This window comes from Lepidochelys olivacea (genome assembly GCF_965140295.1).
Source record: "Lepidochelys olivacea isolate rLepOli2 genome assembly, chromosome: 2".
NCBI classification, from domain to species: domain Eukaryota; kingdom Metazoa; phylum Chordata; order Testudines; family Cheloniidae; genus Lepidochelys; species Lepidochelys olivacea.
This window is the reverse complement of record NC_140412.1, coordinates 71,299,559-71,324,687: the sequence shown is the minus strand read 5'-3', so window position 1 is coordinate 71,324,687 and position 25,129 is coordinate 71,299,559. Positions and strand designations below refer to the sequence as shown.

At 40.1% G+C, this 25,129-nt stretch overlaps 1 protein-coding gene across 4 annotated transcripts in view; it reads right to left on the bottom strand.

Annotated features, from left to right (window-relative positions):
- The window catches only part of RB1CC1 (RB1 inducible coiled-coil 1), a 165,688-nt gene that overhangs the window by 84,109 nt on the left and 56,450 nt on the right, over positions 1 to 25,129 (bottom strand). For all 4 annotated transcript variants that reach the window (XM_084620270.1, XM_084620271.1, XM_084620273.1 and 1 more), the window contains 6 exons: positions 19,800 to 19,970; positions 5,762 to 5,946; positions 4,642 to 4,828; positions 4,465 to 4,546; positions 3,041 to 3,102; positions 1,650 to 1,753 (listed from right to left, as the gene is read on the bottom strand). In XM_084620270.1, coding sequence (XP_084476396.1) covers positions 1,650 to 1,753; positions 3,041 to 3,102; positions 4,465 to 4,546; positions 4,642 to 4,828; positions 5,762 to 5,946; positions 19,800 to 19,970 — 791 coding nt within the window. The remainder of the gene's footprint in view (positions 1 to 1,649; positions 1,754 to 3,040; positions 3,103 to 4,464; positions 4,547 to 4,641; positions 4,829 to 5,761; positions 5,947 to 19,799; positions 19,971 to 25,129) is intronic.

Genomic DNA, 25,129 nt, shown 5'->3' with positions numbered 1-25,129 from the left:
GACACCTCATTGTCTGGTATTCTTATATAAATAATTTATTGCAGGAACAAATGGTGATCTCAAAGGAAAAATATTGACTAAAATATTGATGGACACTATTAGAAAAGATATTTTAAAGAGAATTCTGTGAGTAGATGCCTTGTTATAAAGCATGGAAGCTTTTAAGAATTTCTAACCTACCACAAACAGTGAATGCACTTAAACTATCCTAACTACTTTAATTAATTTATTCACCCAAACTTGATCAAAACACTGCTTCCAATTTTAAGGATGTACTCTCTTCCCACTGAGGGCTGGTCTACACTAAAAAATGAGATTGACAGTCATGTTGCTCAGGGGTGTAAAAAAATCACACACCTAAGCAACATATTTAAGCCAACCTCAGTCTGCAGGCAGACAGAGGTAGATTGACGAAATAATTTTTCTGTTATCCTACCTACCGCCTCCCAGGGAGGTGGATTACATATGCCAACAACAGAACCCCTCCAGTTGACATAGGTAGTATGTACACTCAAGCACTAGAGAAGCACAGCTGCAGCACGGCAGCTCTACTCATTGCAGCATTTTAAGTGTAGACAAGCCTTGGGATACAAACATGTAGAGCCAATTTCAGCCTCAACCGGCCACCTAAACTCAACCCCTAGACCAGTGGTCCCAAAACTGGGGGGTGGGGGGGCCACAGAGGAATGTTCGGGGGGGAAGGGGTGCAGGACGGCCTGGGCCAGCCCCCACGGAGGCGTAGGGAGGGAGCGCCACCCTGCCCTGCTCTGCCCCAAGCTGCAGCTCTGTTCTGTCCCCAGCTCTGTCTTCAGCCCAAGTTTCACTGCTGAGCCAACTGTGCAGTAATGGCGGGGTGTGGGGGAGGGGTGGGGTATGGACAGTTTCCATTACTGGTAAGGAGATGGCCTTAGACTGACTGCCATAAATGACAATCAGGCCCTGAAGAATGTGGCTGGGGGATCCGATGACCATGTTTAATACATTTCCTATTGTCCTGTATGGGAGGGAGCTGTTTATTGCTGTCTGACCAAAATCAGTCAGGCAGAAAAGATTTGTAAAGGAGTCATGTAATCCAATGTTGAACAATCCTCGTGATTGCTCCATAAGGGAGCTACAGTTGTGAGAGAAGAGAGGCCCCACAGGCCTGATTTGTCCTTTTCAACCACAAAAGCCAAATGCTAATTGCAGAGAAAAGAAGACCTGATCAAGGTAACCCTGTCAAGCAGCTCACTACCGCTCCAATTTCAAGCTATTGGCCCAGTGTTTTTATACATTTTGTACACTGTCTATGTATTAAAAGGTCTAATCTTTGATACAACAGGCATAGAACTCCTGTTAATATTATGTGAATTAAGGGGAGGAAAAAATATAAATACAAACCTCTTTAAACAGGACAGTTTCAATGCCATTATACAGAAACAATGATGAACTGCACTGTACCCTTTTATCTGTCAGGTACTCTCTCACATTTAGGAATAAAGCTGCACCCTACTTAAATGACATCCAGCATCTCCTCTCCATCTTCTGGCATAGCCAGACAATGCTACCAAAATTTTTTTTTAAATGTTTTATCTTTGTTTTGCTTTTTCATAATGGAGGTTTTCGTGTTTGTTTTTTGTTCTGTATTTTCCATTCACTAAGCCACTTACCTGAGTAATGGTTGCACTTCTGAAGGACAAAAAGACTGCAGAAACTGCAAGTCAGTTAATGAGATATCTGGAAGTTCACTGTCAAACCTGCGAGGCTTTCGTGTCTGTATAAAAGAGAAAATTTGCACAGTGATGAAATGATGAGTACAGTCAAAATGACGAAGGTAAGATTAAAAAGGAAAATAGTAAACAACATATTAATAGAGAACTGATTTTTTAAAAATCTGTAGGATCTCAAAAGTTTTTATTCTTCTTATAGAAAGCTTAGTCTCAGTTTTATTAAAAAGTCTACATGCACATATATTCATTAACCCTCTCTATGATGTTGTGAGTAGCAATTCCTCCTTCTTACTAAGTTTTTTGAATCATAAATGTGATGTGGGGGGGGAAGAGAAGGGAGAGCAGAGGCTTGAAAATTAGTGTACTGCTAAACAGCTAAATATTAGTTTAACTGAGGAGTTATAATATTAAAACAGGGGGAATCCTTTATCTGACTATGTATGGTACTATTATAAAATGCCAAGGAGCAAAATACTGAAAAAGCACTTTATGGGACAGAAAGTCAAAAATATAATGACATGAGCAACATTTCATAATGATCAGAAACATGGAGACATGCCATTGTTAGAGTCAAACAAGTTGAATCAAATCAAAGCAGAAACCTGTCCAACCCACAATCATGTTATATTTGCTAGCCACTTCAGACAATTTAGGATGGTGAATATATTCCATTCTACCATCCAGTGAATGTGTGAAAAATATTCTGCTTGCTTTTATCACCTAATAAACTCTATGGCTGTATTATGCAGGTTAGAGTAGATCATCGTACTGATCTCTCCTGGCTTCAAAATCTTAAATCTATTTTTTTTTTTTGCTCCCTGAAAATATCTGTATTTATAATCCCACAAAATTTTAACTTGACTTCAAAAAGAGAAGTACCAAGTTGACTCTGCCCCCAGTATCATATTGCCATCCATGAACAGTTCTGAATCAAAGTGTCATTATACAGGTTAAATCCTTAATTTTTTATATCCTCTTCATAGCAAGAGACAGTACAGGTATTCTGAACTCAAGGCTCAGGGCAAAACTGGTTTAAAATGTGCCACTCAACAACAAAAATTCAGAAGTACTATCAACCAACCTCCCTAATTTGAGAGATTAGTATTACTTAGTATAAAACACTTGAAAATTGATTTTTTTTTTGTTTAACTTGGCAAAAGTGTGTTCAAATCCAGGCAGCCAATTAACTGCTAGACTTGCAAAGTAACTTTGCCTTCGCTAGTGTGTGAATATTCAGATATCGATTTTTCTACAGAAACTATGATTATAAAAATACATTTGAAAGCCTCAAGTTTCTGAATGTAGGAGGAGATATAGCATGGAATACATACACAAAAGGATGGAGGCCAAGAGTCAAGTCCCCTAAACAAACGATTCCTTAAAAAAGACTTCCCTGTACAAAGAAACAAACTTTGGTTATTTAGCAGTCATGCACACAACATTCAAACACACCACAAAGATGGAACATAACAATCTATTGTACATGTAAGTGTTGCACTAACTTTGGCAGCTCACTACACACTGGCATTTTTCGACAGATAATAATGTCAAATGACTGCAGGATTTCAGACCAAAAAGCATGTCAGAATTCTGTCCCCCATTCAAGCCTTTTTGTTTTTTCAGGATGGCCCTCATACCCAACCAATCATCCTCTTTATAGATCTCCAAGTATCTTCTCTCCTCTTTGAAGTTTCCCTCCAAAATCCCTTTTTACTGTTAATCTTTTTATCCAACACTATCTACTACTCTTTGTTTGCTTTGAATTTCATAAAGTAGGGCAAAAGAAATCAATAATAAGCTTTACAGCGGGCTGACATTAGAGAAAAAGGTGCCCTGGGCGAACCTATATTTTGGCACCGCTGGCCCCCGCTGTCTCCCCAGGTCCCCCTCATTGCCCCTGCTGCCTCCCTGGACTCCCTCCCACCTCCCCCGCCATCGTCCCCAGGCCCCTGCTGCCTCCCTGGGTTCCCCCCCAAATCACTCCCAGGCCCTGCTGCCTCCCCACCACACTGTCTCGAGCTCCCTTCCACAGTCTTGCACCCCAGGCCTGCCCCAATCCTTGCTTCTTGACCACAGAGTCCCCGCCCCCCCGACCATAGCACTCTGAGTGGTCGCCCACATTGCCCACCTGTAAGGCCGGCCCTGCTTCACAGAAAAAAAAATAAGATTAATCACATTTTTTTTGTTTTTAACTTTGTCCTGCCTTTCTCTATTTCTTTTGCCTGTTATTTCAAGTGTTTGCCCAAATGCTCTTCAAGAAATGATTTTTTGTTGTTGTTTCTGTAAAGCACACCACAAGTTCCACCACTGAATATTAAATAGCAACATCAAAAAGTTACCTTAATAAGATTAATACAGAAGTTTGTATAAATCAGTTTAAAGTAGCTATTGCATTAAAGTATAAACATGTTAAATAACTGAAGTTTTTTAAACAAAGATTTTAAATTAACTGAGAATTTTTAACAATATTTTGAATAAAATATATGGCAGGGTTTACTAATTTGTTGGCTTACTTCTTTGTTGGCACACTTTAGAAAAGTAACTCCATTTTTAATATATTTTGTATTGTATATATTTTGTACATATCAAATTGAAAGTTATTTTTATTCACATGATCATCACTTATAGTACATATCATTAATCTAGGTGTTCCAAACTAAGACAGCTCAACTATACAGCGTTCGTTGTTTGAAAACTACAGAAACGCACTAAAATGGTAGTTGTGATTCAAGTTACAGAAGAGGAAAACACTTACTAAACAATTTCCCAAAAGATTCCCTTTTTGCCTTTTCAGCTTCATATAGATGTTTCCCATCTTTTATTAAAGCACCAGCCCACTACAAAAGGGAAAACATATACAGTCAGCATGGTAAGCCAATTTCCATGATCACACAAAGGTAGAACCTTGAAATTATTCATTTAACTCGCTTACCTCCCTGTAGTGTTTTATAAACATTTTTCTCCTTACAATCTCAACAACAGCTAAACAGTACATTTGAGGAACAGTACTGAGAGCCTCTACAATCTTGACTCGTTCTAGCAGCTCTGTTACAAGGCGAAACAAGGCTTGCAGTTTCTCTCCATCTTGGTCCGCATGAAGCATCACAAAGCAACACCATCTACAGAGTAAAATATACCAGTAGTTGCAAGATCATCAGACTTCTAAAAGGAAAGCAAGGATGTTATACTAATGCACATTTATCACAATTAAGTTCACACCCTGGATTATTTTTTCCTTAGAGTCTCATTTTGCTTTTAAAAAGATATCTGTTGATCAGTCACCTGTTTGTTTGTTTACATTGCGGACAATATGTCTACTTCCTGAAAAAGACACTAACAATCCTTCCCAAACACGGTTTTTATTCATATTTTTCATGCTGGCAATGCCCTGAAGCGTACAGGACAGCCGCAGAGTGAGCAAGACACTTTATTTTCCGTTGAGCAGGGCTGAATGTGATTACACTGATCATTATTTAGTGCTGGACAGCATCTGTCTCGTATCGCAAATGTTAGACAATAATTTCATTTTACTGTGCTGTCATTGCATGAAATCTTTATATCAACATACTGTAAATAAATGACAAATTACTAACTAGTTTAACTTATTCTATCTCATCACAAACTGCTGAAAAGTATTCTGTTTAAAACATGTATTCTGAAAGCATTACTCCGCTTTTAAAGCACCAAAATCTACATAATTGCTTATCATAGGTCACATGAGACATTTTGTCCATTTACTACCAATTCCTTGAAATGTTTTCACCAATTTGGATTGTATTAAGGTACAGGAAAAATAGTTTTAGCTATTGTACAAAAAACACAAACTAAGCCATATTACTGTGCCTGATTTACATCACAGACATCATATGATATGCGTAATTTCAATCTTCATCACATTTCTTCCCTCCAAAACCAAAAAACTATATGTATTAATCCAGAAAAAAATGAATCCAGTAAATACTGTATTTAAGATTTATTCATATGACACTTTATATGATAAATTCCAGTGACATAAACCAAAAAAAGCTTTAAAGAAAACTGACATCACTTACTTTAGTCTGACTTGTAGATTATTTGCAAGCTCTTGTTTGGCAGTGGTACATTTCTGCTTAATATCTAACAGTTTCCTGTGATTAGTTAACATAATCATCAGCTGATTTGCATGACTCAAACACAAATCAGGTAGCACAGAAGGATCTTTCAAGTTCTCAGCTCTCTTCTGATTAGCCAAAAATCCCTATAAGAAGAGAAATGCTTGTTAAGCGGATCTGTGTGACAAAATGAAGGATGTTCGCCCCTTAGTTGGTTCTACATCAGTGTCACTGTTTACTTATTTACATAGCACATTCTATCTGTAAGGAAGTGAAACAGCTTTAACAAACTTACCTGGCCTCACTCTGAGATATGATTTGATCACTGAACAAGGTGGTATTGTTCCAGGGTTTTATTCCTTAAATAAAATTCTATTAATTACTATCAACAAATAAAGAAAAAAAGAACCACTGTATATTTAAATATTATTAACAAAGACTGGTGCTATTTTGTAAATGGGCAAATTTAACATCCCACAGCAAACAAGGCAGCATACAGGGCAGTCTATTTTGTTCTTAAAACTATAGTCATCGATATAATGAAGTGCAGATGGAATATTTTCACACATCAAGAGGAGAACTGTCACTTTAGTCCTTTTTAAATCTTAAACTGTTTTGTCAAGTCTTGCAACAAAACTATTTTATAGGCTAAAATCATTCCAATTATGTAGTTGCCTTAATCAGGCAACTTTTTCTTATTATTGCCTGCATCATAACAGAGCCTCTTTTAGACCACTTTTCCCACTCTCAATAACATGGACCACCTCCATACCTATTTGACATAATGTAAATATTTTTAAAATATACCGCCAATAATTCACATTTTAAAAATTCAAATAGTAAAAAAAAAAATGCTCAGTTTGACAAAAACAATACATGAAAAATAAAATAATAGCTACGCATAGATGGATTTATTTCAATGATTCTGCACAACAGAGTTGACTTTGACGTTTCTGTAAAAGTACTCTCATATTCTTATTATGTAATGCCACCTACTGACCATAACTATACATGCAACTCCCAACTTTCAAAGCTCGAAAATGTTCTTTAAAGTTATATTAACCCAGAGAGTAATGTTTACTTTTGACTTGTGCTTGAATACTTGTATTACCTGATTCCTACATGGAAAATAATTAAAATATTTTCCACCTGGGAATCAAGTGCAGCCAAGACAAGTGACTGTCTAATACTATTTTGACTTCCAACTAATATTTTGGCTTCACTTCATGTATTATTTGTATTTGTTACTATGGCATCTGGCATGTCATTTACTTCACAAATAAATATATATATATAAAGCTAGAAGTTATTTACATTTTTTTCATGCAAGATTAAAACTATTTATATTATGTTTCACTACTATATATATATTTTTAATACATAGGTGTGCCCATCACTGTCTTGGGAACTGAACAGTATTACAACATTCCCACCAGCTTCTTTATATTTATATCGAGGTACTACTGGTTTGAATAAGCCAGATGAGGTTAATTGCCATGGTGCCACATAGGGAGTGAGGTATTTTCTCAGGTAGTCAGGACACAAACCAGACATAGTTGTAGTAATCCAAGTTAACAGACTGAACTGCACCCAAACTAAAAAGAGAGCCCATTAATTCTTTGCAGAATTGGTGCTTCCTGAGGTTCACACCATGAAACAGGCAGGCAACTGCAAATCAGTCAATCATTTAAACTCAAACATTCAACAATTCAAAGGCATAATATACAGAAACACCTTTTGTGTCACTCTCCCTACAATTTCCAAAACCGTGTGCTGGAGGAGGAAGGACTACAGCAGGAACAGAACAAAGGTGGAGATTTTCAAATGCACAAATGACAGAGATACACTGACTTTCAGTAGGCGTTACCTGACATTTGGCTCTTTGAAAATCTCTACCAAAATGGCTAAAAAGTTAGTGTCTTGGAAGGTGTCAACAGTGAACTTATTACTGAAGTTTCCTGTAAGTTTTAACAATTGTTCCAAGTTAGTACTTTTTCATCAATTTTGTAATTTCTAAAAAACATAACGTGCTAAAAACAGATAGTTTGCAAAATGTTAAAACTTGTTCAATTGCCCTAGTATTTTACTATGGTTATTCACTGCTCTTGGAAGAGTGCAGTAGTAAACAACAACTGCAACATCACTACGCTCTCTTCCTCTTCCTTTATTGGTTGGTAAACTTTTGAGAAAAAAATGTTTTCCCAGGATCTAATATTAATAGATTTCAGAAATTTCAATAAAAGATCTTTTCTATTTTATCATTCCCTTTATGGCATTTTCAACCCAAACACTAATGTATTGCACAAGAGCACGAAACTCGCTAGTCTAGTTTCAAAATCTGAACATAGTGAAGAGAAAAACTACACAACTGGCATAAAGGGGAAAAGTTAATTTTAGCAATGTAAGAAGTTTTAAGTAAAAGGTAGGGGTTTTTTTCCCCTTTAGGTATAAAAGCTAACCAGAGTCATTTCTAAAAACAGTATTTCATAGAGCAGTTAGCATCGGATGAAGTGAGCTGTAGCTCACGAAAGCTTATGTTCAAATAAATTGGTTAGTCTCTAAGGTGCCACAAGTACTCCTTTTCTTTTTGCGAATACAGACTAACATGGCTGTTACTCTGAAATAGAGCAGTTAGGCGTCTTCATAAAGGCATTGTTTCATATTTTGAAGATTAACATATTATCCTTAATAAATGAACTGTGTCCTTTCACTTCTTGATATTAATTAGCTCTAATATACATATTCTACATTTTCCCATCAGATCATTAGACACCAAAAAGATGACCGTTGGTAGCTGGGGAGAAATGCTAAAGACTTCCTTACGTTAACTGCATGTTACTATGGTCATAAGGTGATGTAAATGCTAATGAGTTATAAGGAGAACTAGCCAATTGGCCTATCAGATTAAAAGCCCTCGGATAATATCAGGGTAACACTACAAAGATGGACAGGAGTTCAACCCTCATGTATGTTAATAAGTTTTGGTAGGTGTATGAGTAACTTATTGTAAATGATGTCAGACTGATGGCGGAACGTCATCCCTTCCAGTCCCTCAACAGGAGCCAGCCACCTCTACTCTTCTTCAGGATTCCATATGGATATGTGAATATGAAAAACCTGGAAATACTGGTGCTGGACTCCCTGCAATTTCTAACCATTGCAGTCTATGTGGCAGCTATATTTGTAATAAAGCTTTTAATAACAGTACAATAGATGGGATTGTGCTTGCTGTTTCTCATGTTCCTCAAGTCTACAACCCCAACAGTGCTCCTAGCCTACATGGTGCTGTTAGCCCTAATGTTTTGAATAGTACAGTAGTCATGGAGATCAGATTTTTGCATAGGCATGGGAAGGTGCAGGGGGTGCTGCAGTACCCCCAGGTTTTGCGCCCAGCATCCTGACTGCCGGCTCCACTGCCATCCCAGGGTCCTTCTCAACCGCTGGCCCCAGGGGCTCCGCTGCCAGCCCAGGGTCCTGGTTGCCGGCCCCAACTCTAGGAGTTGGTGAGGGGCGTGGAGGGTGCAGCTCAGCACCCGCACTCCAAAAATTGTTCCAGCGCCACTGGACTTTTGTCTAATACTAGAGTTTAAAGAGGTCATCAGTATTATGCAATACCATAATCAGTAAAGGCTACAATTGTGTGGCACATCTTTCACTGTGTTTTGTCCTATGCAAAGTCAACTATTACCTCTCCACAATGGAGGCCGTGGCAACTGTATGCCCTACCTCCCACAATGGAGGAAAAATGCACTGGTCATTTTGTTGACTGGAAAGTGTACGCTGTCCAGGCACTAACATAGCCCATGCCTGTGACAGTAACCCAAGAGAGCATGAAACTGCCAAACACATTCACACCTTCTCCCATGCCAGTCCTTACCTGTGGGAAAAGCTCCCAATCAAAATCCTCCTTCAAGTCTTTTTCAAAACTCACCTATTCTGTAATGCATACAGAAAAGTGCCGTTAATGGCTAGATAAGTAGAGAGCTGTGATTACTGGTTCTGACTTGCTAATAATTGCCCATATCCTCTTATTTCTGTTACTCCATGTTCCCCAATACCCAGACCTCAGCCTCTTGTTGGTCTGATCCACCTGGTATTTTAGACTAATGTTTTGTGAGCATTACCGGAAAAAGCAAGCTTAATCATCATAGCTATTGGTACCTGCAATGGTTTGAGGGAATTGTGATCTACCACAGTACCACTGCATCTGTTATTCTGATCCTGCAAGATGCCCTGCCCAAATCAAGCCAGAGGGAACCAGTTGATATCAAAGGCCCTACCAGCTTCAGCTGAATCTTTAATACCACCAGTCATGTGACCATAAGGTACTTGCCATCTCTGCCTGTCTCATATGAGTCATTTTTCCTTCCTTTGCCTATTTCCCCATTAACGGGTTTATTTGGGCATAAGCTTTCATGGGTAAAAACCCCACTTCTTCAGATGCATGGAGTGAAAATTACAGATACAGGCATAAATATATATTGGCACATGAAGGGAAGGGAGTTACCTTAGAAGTGGAGAATCAATGTCAAAGGCCAGTTCAGTAAGGGGGGATGTGCTCCACTCCTAATAATTGATGAGGAGGTGTCAATACTAAGAGAGGGAAAATTGCTTTTGTAGTGAGCCAGCCACTATCAGTACTTATTCAAGCCCAAATTGTAGCTCAGCAGTTTAATTTTCAGTCATGCATCTGAAGAAGTGGGTTTTTTACCCATGAAAGCTTATACCCAAATAAATCTGTTAGTCTTTAAGGTGATACTTCGTTGTTTTTGTGGATACAGACTTAACACGGCTACCTCTCTGATATTTCTCCATTCTCACTTTCTTCTTTTTGCCTTCCGTGTAATAAGAATTTTATTAACTTAACTGGCCAAGACAAATCCATCCCTGGTAATACTGAAGATTATAACCAAAACATCAAGCTGAAAGCAAGGCCTCTGACAGTCCACTGCTGATGAAAGGATGCCAAGTCTCAAAGACCATGTGCTTTTCCTACAATTTCACAGCAACTAGGTTGCAAGTGAGAAAGTGTCAGAGACAGAAGCTGCACTTTTCCCCACATTGTGTAAGTTGTTTTTTGTTTGTCTGTTTTTGTATCCCAAAGGAAAAGAACTGAACAATAGCAGCTCATGACAATCTAAACAAACTTTTGTTTTCCTCAAAAAGACAACAAATACAAACTTTAGTAATAAAGGACTGTTAAGAAGACCATATATACCTGAAGAGAAAGCAAATAAGCAAAATTGTTAACATGTAACTTTACTGAATTTTTTCCATTTCAAATGCTTTCACTGTTTTTCGTCTTTCTGTGCATTTAATAAAGCATTAAGAAAATCTGTAAAGATGGTTGTTCAAATGGGAGGAGGCCAGTTACAACTTGACACAAAACTCAAGACAACACTGGTTGAATGTTTTAACAATAAATAAGGGGTGTGGTTTGTTTTTGTTTTTTTAACACTTAACCCTTGTGGGGCTAGACACCCTCTCATCAACACAACACTGTGCATGGCATCTGGGTTAGTCAAGCAATGGCAAAACTGGTTAAAGGCTATACAGGAAATGTCCTATCTCCCTATGCAGACACTGCTTGCGCTCCCTATATGCACGCACAGCACCAGTGTAGGTTTTAAGTGGCATAGAGAGGACTTTGGTGGCTCTGTCATTCTAAGGGTAAATCCCACCCTTTTTAAAATTTAACAGATGAGTGTTGAAGCAAGGTAACATACACGTTTATGGTCTCACCTTTCAAATTTCAGTTTAAGAAATTGTTTTACTTCTGCATCTCAATCAAAAGGGTCTTTGGTTAAAATGAAAGAAATTTTGTGGAACTGTCATTTGACTGTTAAAGACTTCAAATACCATATATTGCAAAATGGACACACTTAGCTTGGGAACAGAACTGGAGTGAAATAGGAGCTGTATTTGGCTAGAGTAATGTGAGAGACAGCACTTGTACGTACCAGGATGGATTCTAATTTGACCTTGCTTTTCATGAACTCAGTTCTCTCAAACATTTTTTTCTCTCTTACTAAGGACTCCTGATTCGAATGAAAGAAACCTACATACATATCTGCATTTTTTCTGGTTATTAGAAATCCAAGGTGAGTGAGGTAAAAAACTATTACTCATCTTCTCGGAACTGTTGTTCTTCGAGATGTGTTGCTCAAGTCCATTGCAATTAGGTGTGTGCGTGCTGCGTGCACAGTCATAGGAAGTTTTTCCAATAGCAGCACCCATCAGGTTGGCTATGGAGCCCCCTGGAGTGGCGCCTTCATGGCGGTGAATATAGGTGTCTGCTGACCCACCACCTCCTCAGTTCCTTCTTGCCAGCTACTCCGACAGAGGGGAAGGTGGGTGGGTTTGCAATGGACAGGGGATTGGTCCTGCTTTGAGCAGGGGGTTGGACTAGATGACCTCCTGAGGTCCCTTCCAACCCTGATATTCTATGATTCTATGAACACATCTCGAAAAACAACAGTTAGGAGAAGGTGAATAACCGCTTTTTTTCTTCGAGTAATTGCTCATGTCAATTCCAATTAGGGGACTCCCAAGCCCTAACTAGGAGCTGGGGTCAGAGTTCATGGAACGCTGACTGGAGCACCACTCTGCCGAATGCCGTATCTCTGTTGAAGGGAGGAGAAACGCATCTGCGAGAGAGCCCAGACTGATTCCGGAAGGAACAGAATCAAGAGCATTTTCTGACACTCTTCATGGCAAACAGGTCTATTTGGGGAACTCCCCACCTCTGGAAAATGTTGTGTACTATGTCCAGGTGGATACACCATTCGTCATTGTGGAAGGATCTGTTGAGAGAGTCTGCAAACTTGTTCTGAGAACCTGGGATGTAAGATGCTTCCAGGCGAATAGAGTGGGTTATGCAGAAGTACCACAGCTTGAGGGCTTCCCAACATAGGGGAGAGGAATGAGCCCCACCTTGCTTGTTTATGTAGAACATCTCAGTTTTGTTGTCCATCATGACCCCCACGCACTTGCCTTGCAATTGGGTTTGGAAGGTTTGACATGCCTGTCGGACTACTCTCAACTCCTTGACATTGATGTGGACAGAGCTCGTCCTGCGATCAGAAACCTTAGGTCTGTAGTTCGCCCAGGTGAGCACCCCATCCCAAAGCTGATGCATCTGTCACCAGGGACAGAGAGGGCTGGGGCTTCTTGAGGGGGACTCCCCTGCATACCTCCTGTGGGTTGAGCCACCAGTGTAGAGACTTGAGAACTTGCACCGGAAGGGTAACCACTGTGTCCAGGCTGTCACGTCCCAGACAGTAGGCCAGCACCAGCCAAGCTTGGACAGGCCTGAGCCTCAGCCTGAGCCTCGTGTGCTGTACAATATACGTACATGCTACCATGTGGCTGAGGAACCTCAAGCAGCCCCGTGCCATTGTAGTAGGGTACCGCCTGAGGCTTTGCAATGACGTCCATCATTGACGAAAGCAAGTCTCCAGCAGGGATGCCCTGGCCTGGCCAGAGTCCAAGACTTCTCCGATAAACTCTATCCTCCGTGTCGGGCATAGGGTTAATTTGTGCTTGTTGAGTAGGAGACTGAACCTGTCGAAGGTGGACCTTACGAAGCTGACCTGTCTCTCCACTTGGTCCCTGTAATGTCCCCTGAGCAGCCAGTCGCAGAGGTACGGATATACCTGCACCTGCCTCTGGGGTAGGAAGGTGGCCATGACCAAAATGCACTTGGTGAATACTTGTGGAGCCATTGCCAGGCCAAAGGGGACTGTGAATTGGTAATGGTTGTGGTTGATCACGAACCTGAGGAATCGTCTGTGGGCAGGAATTATCGAGATGTGAAAGTATGCATCCTTGAGGTCGAGGGCCGCACACCAGTCTCCCAGATCCAGAGAGTGAATAACTGCACTTAGGGAAATTGTGCGGAATCTCAACTTTTTCATGAAGCTGTTGAGGCCTCACAGGTTGAGGATGGGTCTGAGACAACCCCCGCTTGGCTTTGGAGATTAGGAAATAATGAGAATAGAATCCCTTGCTCCTTAGCTCCTGAAGAACCTCCTCCACTGCTCCTGAGGTGAGGAGCATTTGGACCTCCTGTATGAGGAGATGCTCGTGAGAAGTGTCCCTGAAGAGGGACGAGGAAGGGGGATGAGAGGGAGGGGAAGAGCAGAATATCCCACTTCTACCATGCGAAGGACCCAGTGGTCTGATATTATCTGAGACGAAGCACAGTAAAAATGGGACAGACAGTTCAGGAAACAGGAATGAGGCTCTGGTACGTTGACTGGTCTGCCGTCCTTAGGTGCACCTTCAAAAGGCCTGCTTAGGGCCTGACGATAGCCTCGCCGAGCCCTGGCCGAGGCTGGGTGGAGGCTGGGAAGGCTTATGCCTGCCATTCCTGCCACGCTTCTTTCAGAAGTCCTGCTGGGCCGGGGGGAGGGAAGCGTTGTGTGGGCTGAGGCTAAAATGTTTTCTCTGGGTAGCAGGGGTATGCATGACCAGTGATGTTACGTAGCCCACAAATATTTTAGGCTGTGAAGCCTGGAGTCTGTTTGCTCCGCAAAAAGGCCTGTGCCATCAAAGGCAGGTACTGAATTGTTTGTTGTACCTCCAGGGGGAAGCCTGGATGCTTGGAGCCATGAGCTCCTCTTCATTGCTATGCCCAAAGGCAAGGTATGCACGGCCAAGTCCGCATCATCCAGTTAGGCCTGTAAAGAGGTCTGTACCACTGCCTTGCCCTTATCCACTATGGCCCCAAACTCTGCATTGGATTCAGTAGGTACCAGTTCTTTGAATTTCAACACGGGGTTCCATGAGTTGAAGTTGTACCTTCTCAGGATTGCCTTTTCCTTGGCAATCCTGAGCTGGAGTCCCCTGGTTGAGTAGACCTTCCAGCTGAAAATGTCCAGCTTTTTGGAGTCTTTTGGGGTCGGTCCCTTGTGCCCCTGCTTCTCTCTAATTCACTGCGGCCACCACCAAGGAGCAGAGCTGTGGGTGAAGAAACAAGTACTCATACCCCTTAGAGGGGAAAAAGTATTTTCTCTCTACCCCTTTCGCTGTCGGGGGAATGGAGGCAGGGGTTTGCCACAGAGTTTTAATGCTGGCTTGGACAGTTTTGATGTGGTGCAAAGCCACCCCCGATGGCCACTGGCTCTTCCGATTCGACTAACTCCTTGGCCTACAGCCCCATATTGTGAGCCATCCTGCGCAGCAGGTCCTGGTGTACTCAACTGTTAATAGGGGGCGGCCCAGAGGAAGAAGTCCCCGCCACCATTTCATCCGGAGAAGGCACTGGGCATTCCTGGCCCTCTGGCTCCCTGGGTATATCCTACTCAGTACCATGCTCCTTGGTGCCAACCTTGGGTTCAGCACCGGTGACAGGCTTGCAATCTGGACGCGGTTGCGTAGCTCGTACCTATGTCATCTCAGAGTCCTGAGGGGTGGGACAACTCGTGGCTGGAAGGGGCACTCGTGGTTCTGACACCAGCAAGTGGGAACCTTTGTGAAGTGAGTGCCCTCAGACTGGTGGTAGGCCATGGTGTCCAAAAGTGCCACTGAGCTGGCCCCTGCCACTGCACTTGCTATGCACTACTTCCATGTCCTGCCTTCTGCGGAAGGATGAATAATAGGACTCTGCCTCTGAGTCAGATGATGTGGATCTAGAGCATCAGGACCATGGCGGTTCCAAGCGGGGCGGTGCCAGGGATCGGTACCGCATGGCCAGTGCCATGGGGAGCAGTGCCATGGGGAGCAGTGACCTCCGCAACAGTGCAGGCTTGCCTCTGAATGGCACCCTGCGTTGCACTGCCAGAGGTCTAATCCGGCTGGCAGGGGACTGCAGAGCCGTCATGGCAATCAAGTCCCTTGTGGCCTCGAAAGTGTCCAGGGTGGAAGGGAGTTCTAGCTCCTGCACCGGGCACTTGTGCTCAGAAGAATTCATTGGCACAAGACTCGATGGTCCCCTCGTGCCCCTTTAGCAGGACGCACTCAGGAAACACTGGCTGATCCGGCAGCTTTCACCACAGGAGAGTGTCCCCTGTCTGTTTTCCTTGACACTTATGCAGCACCGGGGAGTGTGAGCGGTGCTGGGCTGCCTCCACTGGCTTCGGTGCCAGGAAGCATCAGTGCCGAGGGTCTCTGTGGCCAGAGTCCTCCTTCAGCGCCGCCTCACGCACAGAGGCTGGGCTACTCCGCACTGAGGTGCTTAGTGCCGGATCCTGCTCGGTGCTAAATTCCATCAGAATCTGCTTCAGCCTGAAGTCCTGCTCTTTCTTTGTCCTCGGGCAGAACCCTTTGCAAATATTGCACCATTCTGTTTGGTGAGCCTCCCCCAGACACTTGACACAAGAGTCATGGGGTTTGCCCGTTGGCATGAGCTTATGGCAGGTTCCACAGGGTTTAAACCCTTGGTATGCCCTGAACCCCAAAGGAGGAAAGGGAATTTGGGGTGGGAAAAAGCCCCCACGCCTACTAAAACTAACAACTAAACACTAGCAACTTCACCTATTTACAAAACTAAACTATGAGACTACAAAACTAAGGGAAAAACACTTGCGAGAGGAAGCAACTACAGTTCCAATGACTGTCACTGGCGGTAAGAAGGAACTGAAGAGGCGGAGGGTTGGCAGGGACCTATCTTCACCGCCACGAAGGCGCCACTCCAGGGTGCTCCATAGCCGACCCAAAGGGTGCTGCTATGGGTAAAACCTTCCGACAACTGTGCACGTGGCACGAACACACTTAACTGGAATCAACATGAGCAAGCACTCGAAGAAGAATACCTTTATTAGACCAACTTCTGTTGGTGAGAGAGACAAGCTTTCAAATTTACACAGAGCTCTTCTTCAGGTCTAGAAAACTTATTCAGGGTCACAGTTAAATACAAGGTGGAACATTGTCACGCTGTATGGAGTTGCTCATGACCGTGAATGCCAACCTCAGAGCAGAATGTCAAAAAGCCGGGTAGACACTCCAAACTGGTGGTATGCTCTATAATTAAAACTTCACTAATCCAGTAACAAGTGTGTACTCCTAAAGCACTATAACAGTCTTACTACAGAATCACAGAAATTCCAGTCTATTTTGCCATCCACGGCAGCTGGACTTAGAGACAAATGGTCACTCACACCAAAGATCAAAAAATATCAAACCATTATATCAAACCAGTTTCTGTAGAACATGAAACTGCAGATTTAAGAATAGAAATATGTCACTACATATTATATTCCTTCAAATTCTAACCATTTCTCCTTAGTTTTCTCAAATTGTAAGCAGTTTGATTTTTGCACACATTCAGAAAAGGAAGAATAAGATGTGTACTATTCCAGAAATTAAATCAGAATAAAGCTAATGTCTCTCAGAAGCAAGGGTTGGGACCCCAAGTATTGTTTATAGATTCATAGATTCCAAGGCCAGAAGTGACTATATTCATCCTCTCATCTGATCTCCTGTATATAACCCAGGCCACAGAACTTCCCCAAATTAATTCCCAAAGCATATCTTTTCGAAAAGAATCCAATCTGGATAGGAGAATCCACCACTACCCTGGGTAAATTATTCCAATGATTACTCAAACCATTGAAAATTTACACCTTAGTTCTTTCCAGTCTGAATTTATCTAGTTTCAACTTGCCACTGGATCATGTTATATCTTTCTCTCCCAGACTGAAGAGCCCATTATCAAATACTTGTTCCCTATGCAGATACTTACAGATTAATCAACTCACCCTTAACCTTCTCTTTGTTAAACTAAATAGACTGAGCTCTTTGAGTATCTCACTATAAAACATCTTTTAATAATTTAATCATTATTGTTGCTCCTCTCCCCATTAAACTCGCTCCCATTTATCAAGCTCCTTCTTGAATTGTGGGGGACCAGAAATGAACACAGTATTCCAGCAGCAGTCACACCAGTGCCAAATACAGAGGGTAACATAACCTCTCTACTCCTACTCAAAATTCTCTTGTTTATGCACCCCAGGATCACATTAGCTTTTTTGGACAGAGCATCACACTGGGGGCTCACATTCAGCTGATTTACCATGACCATCAAATCTTTCTCAGAGTCATTGCTTCTCAGGACAGAGTCCATCATCCCCTAACTATGGCCCACATTGTTCTCTTTGATATAATATTTACATGCCATATTAAAATGCATATTGTTTGTTTGCACCCATCTTACGAACTGATTCAGATCGGTCTGAATCAGTATACTGTCGTCTTCATCATTTACCACTCCCCAATTTGGGTCATCTGCAAACAATGATGATTTTATGTTTTCTTCACTGATAAAACTATTACATAGCGTAGGGACATGAACCGATCCCTGCAGGACCACACTGGAAACACACTAATTGTATGACAATTCCCCATTTACAGTTACATTTTGAGACCTATCCAGTTTTTAATCAAATTTAATGTGTGCCATGTTAGTTTTATATTGTTCTAGTTTTTTAATCAACATGCCATGCCGTACCAAGTCAAACATTTTACAGAAGTCTATTACATCAACACTACTGCCTTTTATCAACCAAATACGTAGTCTCATAAAAAAGAGATATTATGTTAGTTTGACATGACCTATTTTCTAGAACCCATTTGCATTAAATTACATTACCCTCCTTTCATTCTTAAATGAGTTCTGTATCAGCCATGATCTAGCCTGGGATCCATGTCAGGCTGACAGGCCTATAATTATCTGGGCCATCCCATCTGAGCATTTTGGTGAATTGGCACATTAGCTTTCTTCCAGAACTTTCCCAGGGCTTCAAGACTTATTAAAAATCAACATTAATGGTCCACTGAGCTCCTCGCCAGTTCTTTTAAAACTCTTGCATGCAAGTCATCTGGATCTGCTGCTTTAAAAAATCTAACTTTAGTAGCTTCTGTTTTACATCTTACAGAGATACTAGTGGAATGGAAAGAGTTATCTTCACCATATAATGAGACTACATCATTTATTTTCCCCCTCCAATAAAGAATATTTATTGAACATTTCTGCCTTTTCTGCATTACAATTGATAATTCTGCCATTTCCATCTAGTAATGAACCAATACCATTGTCAGGATTCATTTTGTTCCTAACACCCTCCTGCTGCTTATTTTCCTTATCTCTGCTGGCCATAGCCGCCTTCTCCTTGTGTCTCTTAGCTTCCCTTCAATAATTTACACTAACTTTTTCATGCCCAGGGTTGATTTTGTGTTTACCATCTTACATGTCCAACTCATACCAAAATGCTCAGACATACAATCAGAAAAATAACCTTGATGGAAACAAAGGGGACAAGATTGGTCTACTTCATTAAATATATTTGTAATTTACTCAGCATTTGGGATTGTATGATGCAAAAAATGATTACCAAAATAGTTGAAAATTTAAATACAAAAAAGTGAGGACATTCAGAATTATGGTTCCCATAGAAATTTAAACATGATCACTTGGCCATATGTGGTATTTTGTATTATTATGCTGTTTGTCAGAGCTACAGTTACAGTGAGAAGTGTAATTTTGGATGTTCTCTCTGCATTTATTTGACCACTGTTTTATAGCTAAGGTTTACAGTTTCATTTGTTTTACTCTATAGAGTGATGGGGGGAGTGGGTTAATGTGTACAGTATTTAAGAGTTTTGTACTGGCAACCACCACATCCAATGTTTTAAAACAACAAAAATCCTTAATTTTTTTTTTGAATGAATGACCCAGTAGTATGTCTACATCCATGATAGCTTAAAACTACCAAACTAAATTATCAAATTTGCCCTTATGGACTGAAAATAAGGAGAAGACATTTCAGCCAAAAGGTTAATTTTTAGAACGTGAGAAGTAACCCCCCCAAAAAAGAAGAATTATAAGGAAAATGCACCTTCTATCATAATAAAGCCACAGCTACCATGCTTTTGTAATATTCTTGTACATAAAGTTAAATGTGTTGGAAACTGTTTCACATAAAGAGATATGCTTAATTGTTTTATTAGAGTGTTGTGCTACATTAATCTATTTCCCCCACCCCAAGAAAAAAAAAATTACCTGAGCAAGGTCTTTTTGTTCATTTACTAGTCTGCTGCAGCTAGCTATCATCTGGTCCAATGCATAAAGCCTGTCCTCAAGCCCTTTAATCGCCTTCATGTTTTGATTATCTAGTTTGGCAATAGTTTGTCGACATTCTACCAAAAAGGGCTGAATGATCTTTGGATCAAGCTAAAAGATGGAAGAAAAGAGAGACTGTAATTATACATATATTTAGTGCCTTTTAAAAAAAATATTTCACACTGTGTACAACAGATTGCAACTCATTAATAAAGAGACAATGACAACACTGACATTGAATGGCTGGTACAGGAGCAAAAAAATAAAATAAAAAATAAAAAAAAATGAAATGAATATGTTACAGAGAAAACAAAATTATTAAAATTCATCCAAATTATTTTGCTCTCTTAGTGTAGGTCTACACTAAAGCCTAGAGAGGTGGGCTTCAGAGCCCAAGCTCTAGCATGAGCCCCAACAGCCACACAGCTATTTTTAACGCCATAGTACTAGCCTGAGTCTGTAGACCCAGACTCAGACTCACTACTGCAGGCTGCTGCTTACTGTGCTGATGTACCCACAGTTCCTTAATTTCTGATTTAGTTTTTCACTGGGAATTTCTTCTGTATCCCACATATACTGTTTTGTTGTTATTATTTTACAATTTAGTCTTTGTTCTTACTTGTGGCATAAAATTAGAAATAGTTCGGGAACTATTAGACTATGCAATCCAGGTCCTTGAAGATGGAATCAAGATTAATTTTAAAAAAATGGAAAACTAAAGTGACAGCTCTTTATAAAATAGGCAGATATATTCACAGACAAATAACTGAGTGATGTTACAGAGCTGTACCACCTCTGATTATGTTTAAAACTTTTACTACATTTAAACTAGTCACTAATTTTTTGCTGGAGGAAAAGTTTGACTCATCCACCCTTACTTTTTTAACATCTGTTGGTGATAGTGGGTTTGTAAGAGGTTACATCACATCTACAGGGCTTTGGGGTGATTCCTCCAATTCAACTTCAAAGTAGTGAAAAAAGTAGAGCCTTTCGATACAAATCCTTTAGTTATAAGAGACTAGGGAAATTACTGTTTCAATGGAACACGGTTCTGAATAAACTAGTTAAGAGCATAGAGCATGTCATGCGTGGGTAGCGTGGCATAACAATTTATCTAAAAGAGCTACTGCAAACCTGGTGTTGCAAGAGAGTTCAGTAAAAATTATTTTTAGGAAACTACTCTAACATTCAGAGGGGTAGCCGTGTTAGTCTGGATCTGCATTAAGAGTCCTGTGGCACCTTATAGACTAACAGATATATTTGGAGCATAAGCTTTAGTGGGTGAATACATGCATCCAACGAAGTGGGTATTCACCCACGAAAGCTTATGCCCCAATATGTCTGTTAGTCTAAAAGGTGCCACAGGACTCTTTGCCGCTTTTACTCTCAGATTTAGTCACATGAGAATTCTCACCCTGAAATCTATGATACCATATAAATGAGTGAATGCCTACACGAAGAAAATGCCTACATAAAGGCCAGTAGTACATAATCTGGGACCTAAGATACTGTTGCAAATGGCAGTATTGCCGCCATTGTAGCAATGTGAAACTTTGAAGGAGGGATACAACAACAACATACAGAGGTACTAGAGTTAAAGAGATCCCCATTTACTCCAAAATAAAATAATAAAATAATAATAATAATAATAATAAAAAGGAAAGTGGGAAAAAGAAAGCAAATTGGAAAGTGATTGAACTTGGAAGAAAAAAATTAGAATTAGCCTTAATTTCCAGAAGAAAATATTAGTGCAAAACAGCTGAAGTTAAATGCCCACAGCGCATTTCAAATACAATACTTCAGGATTTTTTAAAAGCTTTTTGAGATGTCATGAAAGGCAGTTTTAAAACTGTCCTATCTTGTCATGTCTTTCTAAATGTACTATTTGTACTAAGGGTTCTCAAAGATTTTCAAATACTGGACAAACTCTTAACAGAGTCATCAACTGAATCCTCCTCCCAATCACAATCCCATTCATGACTATATATTGTCCTTGTCACAACTAGAACAGTTGTTTACATGGAAAACTAATATTAGGGAAGTACATTATTTTTAACTAATGCAATTTGTGTTTTGACCTTTTGGAACAAAGAGGATCTCTGTTTCTCTCATTTCACTCTACCTCCACATACTAGGAGGTCTGATCTCCTCTCTGCCCACCCTGGAACTGCTCCTGCTGCCTTTGACTCTAGCCCCATTTGCAGGATCTGGCTCTTCCTTCATTGGCAGATAGCAGTTTCTGTCTGTGGTAGTTTCTTTCCGTCCCCTCTTGATTACATATCAGTAGCCCCTAATAGAAGCTCCTTGTTGCTAACTACTTTTACAAGAAGCTATGATTTTTGCATTAAAGAGTCTGGATGTCTTTAGAAGCAATTGGAAGCAAGGAGCCAGCACTATGCAGAACATACTAGTTCTCCCTGGACCACCAATGGTCACAGACAAGAGCTTGGCAACTGCTGCTCTATAAAGAATTCAAACTCCAGGAAGAATTCCATAAAGGAGGTTAGCAAGAAATGCCATCATAAATCAGTTGCATGGTTCATATCTCTAAATAGCAATGAAAATCAATAAATTAATGCTAGCCTATTCCAGTTTTACATGTCAAAATGTCAACTCAGGATAAATATAATATCAAATAACCATTCTGCCACAGGATAGGTATTTAGATATTACGGCTGTCAAGCGATTAAAAAATTAATCATGATTAATTGCACTGTTAAACAATAACAGAATACCATTTATTTAAATATTTTTTGATGTTTTCTAGATTTTCAAATATACTGATTTCAATTACAACACAGAATACAAGTGTACAGTGCTCTTTATTTTTTATTACAATTACTTTCAATGTAAAAAAACAAAATAGTATTTTCAATTCACCTAATACAAATATAAGTGCAATCTCTTTATCATGAAAGTTGAACTTATAAATGTAGATGTAAAAAAACCCCACTGCATTCAAAAATAAAACAATGCAAAATTTTAGAGCCTGCAAGCTCACTCAATCCTACTTCTGGTTTAGCCAATCGCTCAAACAAGTTTGTTTACATTTGCAGGAGATAATGTTGCTCGCTTCTTGTTTACGTTACCTGAAAGTGAAAACAGGCATTCTCATGGCACTGTTGTAGCCGTCATCGCAAAATATTTACATGCCAGATGTGCTAAAGGTTCATATGTCTCTTCATGCTTCAACCACCATTCTAGAGGACATACGTTCAAGCTGAGGACAGGTCAGGCTCGATAACAATCCAAAGCAGTGCAGACCGACGCATGTTCACTTTCATTATCTGAGTCAGATGCTATCAGCAGAAGGTTGATTTTCTTTTTTGGTGGTTCAGGTTCTGTAGTTTCCTCATCTGAGTGTTGCTCTTTTAAGACTTATGAAAGCATGTTCCACACCTCGTCCCTCTCAGATTTTGGAAGGCACTTCAGATTCTTAAACCTTGGGTCAAGTGCTGTAGCTATCTCACACTGGTACCTTCTTTGCATTTTGTGAAATCTGTAGTGAAAGTGTTCTTAAAATGAACAATTTGTGCTGGATGATCATCCGAGACTACTGTAACATGAAATATACAGCAGAATGCAGGTAAAACAGAGCAGGGGACATACAACTCTCCCCCAAGGAGTTCAGTCACAAATTTAATTAATGCAGGTTTTTTTTGTTTTTGTTTTTTTTTTAAATCAAGCGTCATCAACAGGGAAGCATGTCCTCTGGAATTGTGGCCAAAGCACGAAGGGGCGTACAAATGTTTAGCATATCTTGCACATAAATACCTTGCAATGCTGGCTACAAAAGTGCCACGCAAATGTCTGTTCTCACTTTCTGGTGACATTGTAAATAAGAAGAGGGCAGCATTATCTCCTGTAAATGTAAACACACTTGTCTTTCTTAGTGATTGGCTGAACAAGTAGGACTGAGTAAATTTGAAGGCTCTGAAGTTTTACATTGTTTTGTTTTTGAGTGCAGTTATGTAACAACAAAAATCTACATTTGTAAATTGCACTTTCACAACAAAGAGATTGCACTACAGTATTTGTACGAGGTGAATTGAAAAATACTATTTCTCTTATCATTTTTACCATGCAAATATTTGTAATAAAAATATACACTTATTTCAATTACAACACAGAATACAATATATATGAAAATGTAGAAAAACATCCAAAGTATTTAGTAAATTTGAATTGGTATTCTATTAACAGTTCAATTAAAACTACAATTAATCGCGATTAATGTTTTTAATCACGATTACTTTTTTTAGTTAAATCGCAAGAGTTAACTGTGATTAATTGACAGCCCTATTAGATATCTTTTTTTCAGTTCCAGATTAGTTCTGATTTCACGGAAGCCTTCGAATCATTCTGAAAAGGTACCAGATTTTCTAAAAAAGCCAAACAAACAAATGGGGAGGGGGACAACAACTTAAGTTCTTTGCAAACAAAATTTAGGAATCCTAATGAAATCTAAAATATGTCAAATCTTCACTTATATACCATCATTTGCATAACTGCATTGCTGCTGTCAAGGGGAAACTGGGTAATTTAGCAGTTGGGTTGGTCTCTGCAATTACAAGTCGGGAGAAAGCTGGTTCCTTTGTAGTGACCAAACCAGATGATATGAAACTAGTTGTAGGCAGCTGGGACATAAATTTCTATTTAGAGAATCTTTAGCCTGTACTCCTTGAAGCTGACTCAAATACCAAGTGGACAAACTAACACAGGGAACACCTACTCACAGAGTGCCCTTCGTTGCTCCTCATGACACCAGAGACTTTTGTTATGTTGGTTCATGGGGAGCATTTTACTGGAGTTGCACAAGAGCTGTAGCTCACGAAAGCTTATGCTCTAATAAATTGGTTAGTCTCTAAGGTGCCACAAGTACTCCTTTTCTTTTTGCGAATACAGACTAACACGGCTGTTACTCTGACAACTATAATGAACACAAAACTAAGATCCCAAAATATAAAATTTAAAAAATCTGTTTTAAACTAAGAATTACATATTACCACTAGTAAGTGAGAAATGAGAAAAGATTCATGAGGAAGAGGTTTTTAAATAAGCTACAAAGCTCACTATTAAAAACTAAGAAAAAGATACATCACTATCAAACAACCATCTAAAAACTACTCAGAGCATGATGCTTCTCTATTGGAGACAGAAATGGAACACCCAGCTAGATATAAGCTACTCTGAGAAAGTGTGTATATCCATCTGCTGGTATAAAATATCAAAACCCATTTAATGGGCTCAATTTTTTTTCCTGTGTTTTT